This window comes from Cucumis sativus, chromosome 6 (genome assembly GCF_000004075.3).
Source record: "Cucumis sativus cultivar 9930 chromosome 6, Cucumber_9930_V3, whole genome shotgun sequence".
Lineage (NCBI taxonomy): Eukaryota > Viridiplantae > Streptophyta > Magnoliopsida > Cucurbitales > Cucurbitaceae > Cucumis > Cucumis sativus.
In genome coordinates, this window is record NC_026660.2 from 10,311,122 (window position 1) to 10,318,718 (window position 7,597).

The following is a 7,597-nucleotide window of genomic DNA, read 5'->3' on the forward strand; positions in this document are numbered from 1 at the left end:
AAAGCCTAAAGTTACGATATTATTAAAATTAATAATATGAAGCTACCATAATGTATGACTATGAAATTATACACAACATTAACTTATAATATGGAGAATAGTAAATTCTTGTCACATGGGTCTAACAATCCCATGTGCTCCTTTAATTTTGCTACCTAGTACTACATGTTAATATATTGGTCGACCCACACAAATAAAATAAAATGTGGAATTACTTACCCACTTTTCATTTTTCATGCATGCTTTTAAATTATTTATAAGTTAAGAAACATTGATATTATTGTTTTAAAGTTTAGGCTATGATACAAATTAGTGAATGTGACCGTTGCTTTTATGAGAGAGAGGAAGCATATCGAACTCAACTTTTTATTCTATGTAAGTTATTGCTCGTAAATGAATAAATATTGTACTCTCTCTTTATCATAATTTGAAGCAAGATTTTGTGAAGTTTTTTTTTTTTTTTTTCATATTTGATCATATATATGTGTAATCGCTAACTATTTAATTAATTGATAAGATATTTATTTTAAAGTTTGCTTTATATTCAAATTATTTATAATACAAGGTTAACGATGAATAGTGATCAATTAATGTATGTAAAGAAATTAATTATAGTTAACCAAACTCTTGGCTGATTACAAATTTACTATTATAATTTATGTTAATTATTACATTTTTTTTAAAAAAAATAATAGATCAATGGTTGATTCACAAAATTTTGAAAACTTAATTCTCTACTTGCACTTCTTTCTACCAGCACATTGTTGAATTAGCTTTGGTTAGAACTTATAAGGTTAAATATTCATGTTTTTCGAGGATCAAAGGTTTGGATTCATCGTATCGTATTAAAAAAGAAAAAAAAGAAAGATTCAAATTTAGCTCTATGATAGTTGATATGATATTCTATGAAAAACCAAATGTTGATCGTTGTGTTAGAGATGATTATCCCCACTATCTTGAAAACAAAATTCAACGTAACTTCAGTACTAAATCATATATATAACGGTTTTTTTTTTTCAAGATTAATACGACGTCCAATCCAAGCATGCATTCACACGAAGAGAAATGAAATAAAAAAAAATGGATGAACTTTTCCATAATTTTTTCCTAAAAACAGTTAGAGCTCTTAAAGCAAAAGTAAGATCGGTTTCAAAAAAACAAAAGCGGTTTTAGAATTAATTGAAATCAATTTAGAATTGATCATCAATAATGAACAAACTTGTAGAATGAATTTCTAAGTGGTAATAATAAAAGCGTGTGTATCTTTTGTTTAGGTATGATTCCCAACACCATCTTGTTTGAAGATTGGAAGTTCCATATCATGGCCTTGAAATTGTTGTGTGTAGTGAAAAAAAAAAAGTTAAACCTAATTACGATTTTCAAGGTAAATAGTTCATTTACCCATGTTAGGAAAGAAGAACATAGAAGTTAGGTTTGGGGTGGAGTGCCTACGAGTTTGCAAACTAATTTAAACCTAATAGCTCATCTCTTGTCCTACTACGTTTCAAAATATATACCTTCTAAATTCATGGGGTTTTTAAAAATACATTTGATAGATAAATCTTTTTTTAAATAATCATATAGCATTTTGAATTAAAAATAAGATGAGATATTTGTTTTTAAATGTGAAAAAAATAGGCATTGTGTGATTTTAATAGGCACCCAAAATGGGAACAGTTATGCAAAAACTGAGACTTTTTTTCTTTAGATAATGTAAAACTGAGTTTTAAAAGGAAAGAAAGCAATCATATTAAATGTGGGCTACTCATTTATTAGGTTGAAATAACTTTGGTATGACCAAAAGATTACTAAAAGGAGTCTTTTAAAAAAGTGGAAGGAAAAATATTTATAAACGTAGGATCATGGGGTGAGTGAATCATGGGCCAAATTCCATAGCCCACCGACACATGAGCCCATGAGCCCATGGACTATGCTTCCCGTCCCTGAATTATGGGCCCATCAGAAATATCCCATTTGGGGTTGGTTTTTCTTTCTCATCTAACAAGATAAATAGAAAAATATTTTTTTGCACCTGTCTTTTTTTCAACGATTTAAATTAATATTTTCTATAAATTTTCTATTTTGTTACAAAACCATTATTGAGAGTAAAATTTAAAAAGTAGAATATAACACACTTCTCCTTGTATGAAGATGAACTCATATTTTACCTCAACCCAAGCTTTTCAACTTTTATAAAATAAATTTGCAAATTCACACTTATGCCCATGCCTAAACCCTCATTTCATCTATTGGTAGTCAGAAGTCACCTTCAATCATTGAGACTATAGTCACAACCTCATATTCCAATTCAATCATTGACACTAGTCGCAATGTCTTATCCTAATTACCTCATTACCATCCTTTGCAAACACAATTTAACCTTACCATAAAAATCTTTATTCATCTCGAATTCAAGTCTTAAATTTATAATGAAATGGTTTAAATTTTAAATCTAATAAAATGTATAGAGATTTAGTTAGGGGTAAATGGACAATAAGTTAATTCTCTCCAATTTTTAAATAATTAACTATTACAAAAAAAAAAAGAGGCGTTTGCAAAATTAGCGAAAAAATATTATGATAATAGAGTTCATGTCACTACATTTTCTAAATTGCAAGTAACAAATTTAAAAGCTGATAACTTTCTGATAACACAGTATAATATCATTAATTACTTGTCGTATTCTCAATATAGAAAAAAATATGTATTATAGACTGTTTTTTTTTTTTTTCTAAATGTTTAGTCATACTATTAAACAAAAAAATTCAGCCAATTAAATTCTACCACGTCATCACAATAAAATTGTGATGATTATAATTTGATTGGATTTTGAATAGTCAAGTTTTCTCATATCTAACCCAATGCAAGCCCGTGATGAAAAATCGGGCCAAACTAGGGGGTTCGAGCCCGCCAAGAAATGTGTCCAAGTCTAAGCTCAAACTCAACATACAAATGAGCCCAAGCTCAAGTCCAACGGGCAAATGGGCCTAAACTCACCTAAAGCCCATGAAGTTTCTCTATAAATGAAGACACATTTCTCACTCATTTAAAGGGTCTTTTGTTGAAGTAATAATTGAAGCTCTCAATATTGGAAGATTAAAAAGTTTTAAGTTTTAATTTGTATTAGATCAAAAAGTTCCAAGTTACTCTAAGTTTTAACTTGTATTAGACACAAAACTCTAAGTTTTAACTTGTATTAGAGAAAAAACATCAAAACAATAAATACTAGAGATTGTATTCACAATATTCATCAATATATCAAAGTTTAATTTCACGAATTACATTTCTTTCGAAATCTTGTGTGAATGTATGCAATTTTCTAAGAGAAAATCCTATTCCTACAACCTATTATCAAATTAAACAAAAAATAGTAGATCACATTCAACGTAGGCTCTTCGCTATAAATCTTATTAAATTTTTTTTGTTTGAACATTCTTTCAAATACAACTCTGTTTAAATTTTATTTTGTTCATTTTTCTAAACGCCAAATATCCATAGTTAGGAGAATGCATTCCTTATTTTGGGATAGGAATTTGGTTTGAATTGTTTTCATTGAACTTTTAAATTGTTATACCTTAATTAATTTAAATACTTTTATATTACATTTGATAACTGTATATACATGTGTGTAGATTTTCTGAAATGACGTTAATATTATGATCTTTTATCAAAACAATATAATGTAAAAGAGAGTGTTAGTTCATTTGCATAATTTGAATTAAATATATTTATTAGTTTAATGTTTTTTATACCACTTCAAATTTATTTTTCTCTGCTCTTTTTCCTTCAAAATATTTCATTTTCAATTTATCTGTATTACATCTATATATTTTAGAGTATACATTTTAAACCTGATGGTTGTGGAAGTAGAAGTTGTAAACTTCCATCCATGTTTGGTCGGAGTTGGTAGTCGTCAATCTTATATATAAAACATAACAAAATTTTAGATTTTATCAATTATGGACGTGTTTATAGTCGATAAAATTCGAATTTTTTTTTTTATCTTTTATAAATATTTTGGGAAAAAAGAAAGAAAGAAAGAAAAGAAGAGAAGAAGAGGAAGCATGTGCGTCCTCTAAAATAAGCAGTTGGGGGAAGGATTCCCTTTCGCGGATTCGTTTGAGGAGGCAGTCCCTGTGTTGGTCCCCTTTGCCTTTTTTTGAGTTTTTCAGCTTTCAAATTCATCTTTTTCTTCTTCCTTTCTTCATTACCTCTCCCTCTCCTTTCTCTGTAACTATCCATTTACCTTTTTCCCCCTTTTTTTCTTTCCAAATCCTTTACTCTTCAGGGTTTTTCCTATTTCAACTTCTATTTTCTTCCCTTTTACTCCCTTTTTTCTGCTTCTTCTATTTCACGTACCTCCAATTTTTTGCTTTTTTTTTTCAGTTTACATTGCTTATTCTTCTTATCCGACTCTATTTTTTTTATGGGTTTCTTGTAATTTCTTGCAGATTATCTTTGGGAATTCAATTTTTGTTCCATTTTCGTTTCTGGGTGTTGCTCTGCTCTTTCTCTCCACCTTTGTTGAAGGGTCAAATTCTTTAATCATCCAGGTCAATCTACTCTTCAGCTACAATCTTTGATATATATATATTTTTTCTTTTCCATTTTACATAATGCTTGTTTTTCTTGCTTATCATTTTCGTTTCTTCTTCGCTTTTGGGGCTTGAGAGTGCCTGCAGCATAGCTTAAAGATACTCAATTAGATTTTATGTATGTTATTACCCTTATGATGTTTTTGTTTTCCCTTTAATATTTGATCCCATCGTGTTATTTATAGTTTATTTTTTCTCTTAAGGGTTTCAATTTGTTTCTCTTTCGTTTTTTTTTTTTGTTAATCTGCACTATGTGCATGTTGAATTGAGAGCATGATACAGCCAATTGCAGCATTGAGGGAGTTATACATTGATGAGCAAAATAGATTTCTGATCTTGAGGCGTTTGTGTGTGTGGTAGGGAGGGGGGATAGAGAGAGAAATTATTGGGAATACTTGCTCATAGAAGGTTGTTTTCAGAATGGTTGGAAAGAGCAAAGTGGTACTTGCTCATCCTATTTTTTGCGGCATGTTTTTTTTTTGTTCCTCGATGTATTCTTTCTTTTTTTCTTTTTTTAATAGAACTTTGGTGTGGCTTCTTCCAATTCTCACATCAATAATCTAGTAAGAGGTTGATCCAATATCACACCTATCATCGATGAATTAATGCAACTTTGTTCTATTCCAATGTTTGGTACTGTCTTGATTGTTTGTAGACAATGAAATTGTTTTTAAGCCATACTATTTCCTTGTGAATTTGAGGAATGACTTTATCTTTACTGCTAGAAATGGAAAGACTTTACCTTGATATGTGTAATCATTTATTTCTCCATTGTTTACTTGTTATAGTCTTTTGATTTATTTCCTGTCTTTTATCATTAAATTGTTTGGTATGCTTCTTTTAATATCTGACTAGCTATGCTTCTTTTAATGTCTGCCTATCTAACTCTATTATTGGATGTTATGGATAACTTATTAGACAACTTGGTTCTTTAATGTTTATTTTGTTTGTATGATTGCTCTATTCATAACTATACACACAGCCACATTGTTCTGAATGTCTGTAAATTTATGGTCTTCTTGTGATTGCTTTCATGGCTGACTAACTGCAAAACAAGCTCTAGACTCCTTTGTTAGAGAAATCTTAAAGGAGCAGCCAATGCCTAAACCTTCTCCCAAGAACTCTCTACATCTCTATTCTTTCAAGCCAAATGTTCCTTAGATGGAAAGTGAGTAGCTTACCATGGGGCCTTTCCCATCCTAAAGATTACGGTGAAAGGTGAAACAACAACTCCAAAAGCCTAATAAATTGTTTTCAATTGCACTTACAATAAAATTGCCATCCCAAAGAACATGCATCAAAGAACTTTCACAAAACATTGCAGTTCTAGGATTCCAAAAGAAGAAAAGGCAATCTCGGCATGAGGTTAATAGAGTCAATCCACATGTATGAGCCAGAGTCTTGCTGGGGGAAATTTTTTACATTCCTCTTCCACATTCCACCCTCTAGAGTGAGAACGAAAAGGGAGTGAATGGTGAAGTTGTGAAAAAGAGAATAAATTACTTAAGGTAACCTCTCCTGATGAAGATTAGAGGGTAAACATTGAACATCCCTACTTTCAGTCATGGAAAGAATGATCACAGGTGCAACAAGGTGATCAGAGGAGAGTAATTAAAAAACAATGGAAGAAAAGCTATAGTTTAACATTGTCCCATTATTCCCAAATATCCTCACAAATATTTCGATCAGATTCTGTTGGCTATACATGTATTGTTCCATTTATTTACACCAATCTATGCTTCAAAGACTAACATAAGGCATTGTTTTCCAAAAATTTCCATTCCATTGAATTTTATTAAGCTTGAAATTGGAGAATGTGGTTTGACTCTACAACTTTTGAAACTTTGATAGTCTGAAAACTCAGAATATTTAAAGGGTTTTTTCCATTGCACATTCTTGGATCCGAAAACTCATTCTTGCTCAATAGTCTCCTTGGTCTCTCAATAATTTCCCAAGACTCTGGTTAGTATACAAATGGAAACATAGCATGGAAGAGAAATGCTGTTGAACGTGCTACAGTAACTAGAACTCATCTTCGTCTGGTTTCTGAGTACTTGTATTAGGAGAATGAAATGTCATGTTTTTTCACGTTCATTTTAAGTTTATATCCATCAAAGTGTATGCATACCCGATTGATATAAAAGTAGTTAGTCTAAAACACCAACTCCAAGATCGTATATACTAATTATTGTACAATTTTTTTGTGTGAATGCTTACTAAAGAGAACCTGTGTTCGTTTCAGGTTTCCAGTTTTATAATTTTCTACAATTGATGAGTTTTTGCTGTTAGCTTGGAACCTTTCATTTCAACATGAACAACCTTTACTCTGAAGATAGTGTAAGCGGCTAAAGTACTAAATCTAGGTCTAGGTGTTTTCATAAACTAATTATGTGAAATGGGGATTTAAATATGTAACCTTTCTACAGGATCAGACCACTGTAGTGGGTTTTGAAGTCCCAAAGTCCCCTGATTCAACCTATAACAACATATACGTTGGGAGCGAAGACGAGGCACGTGATCCACCGCTCGTCCCTCCTCATTTGCAGCACACCTTACTCAGCCAGCCAGCCAGTAGAGATGCTGGTGAAACTCTTCCATTGCCACAGAATGTGATTCTCAACCATCTTTTTATTGAAAACCGGGAGACTCCACGTTCCGTCGTGGCTCTTGGATTCACACATCGTTTTCATTCAAAATACGTCACGGTTGTGCTTTACAAACCGGTTCATAGAAGAGGAAGTAGCAGGGCTTAGTAGTTATGCATATACGTAAGAGAAAACTTTCACTAGAATTAGTCCGTGGGACATTGCTACATGGATTTTAGCTATAGAAAATGTTTATGACATTTCGATATGTCATTGAAGTTAGGGGTGGAAGCATTTAACTTCACCAAGTAAATGAAGATTGACAAAGTAGATATTGTACCTGTAATTTTTAAACTGTTTAGTGCATTAATTGAAAACATTCAAGCATATATGCATCCTTCTAGTTCTGGCTGTTGA

The 7,597-nt window shown here is 31.3% G+C and overlaps 1 protein-coding gene across 3 annotated transcripts; it reads left to right on the top strand.

Annotated features, from left to right (window-relative positions):
• Positions 1 to 4,013: 4,013 nt before the first annotated feature.
• LOC101218867 (SNF1-related protein kinase regulatory subunit beta-3) lies at positions 4,014 to 7,597 on the top strand. Of its 3 annotated transcripts, none has more exons than XM_004145707.3 (4): positions 4,014 to 4,138; positions 4,452 to 4,553; positions 6,838 to 6,932; positions 7,022 to 7,597. In XM_004145707.3, exons 3-4 carry the CDS (start codon positions 6,906 to 6,908, stop codon positions 7,346 to 7,348), a joined length of 354 nt encoding a protein of 117 aa, XP_004145755.1. In that variant the 5' UTR covers positions 4,014 to 4,138; positions 4,452 to 4,553; positions 6,838 to 6,905; the 3' UTR covers positions 7,349 to 7,597. The 3 variants fall into 3 exon arrangements, with proteins under 3 accessions (XP_004145755.1, XP_011657018.1, XP_031742408.1); XM_011658716.2 differs by having other exon boundaries at positions 4,133 to 4,230; XM_031886548.1 differs by lacking the exon at positions 4,014 to 4,138 and adding an exon at positions 4,232 to 4,355.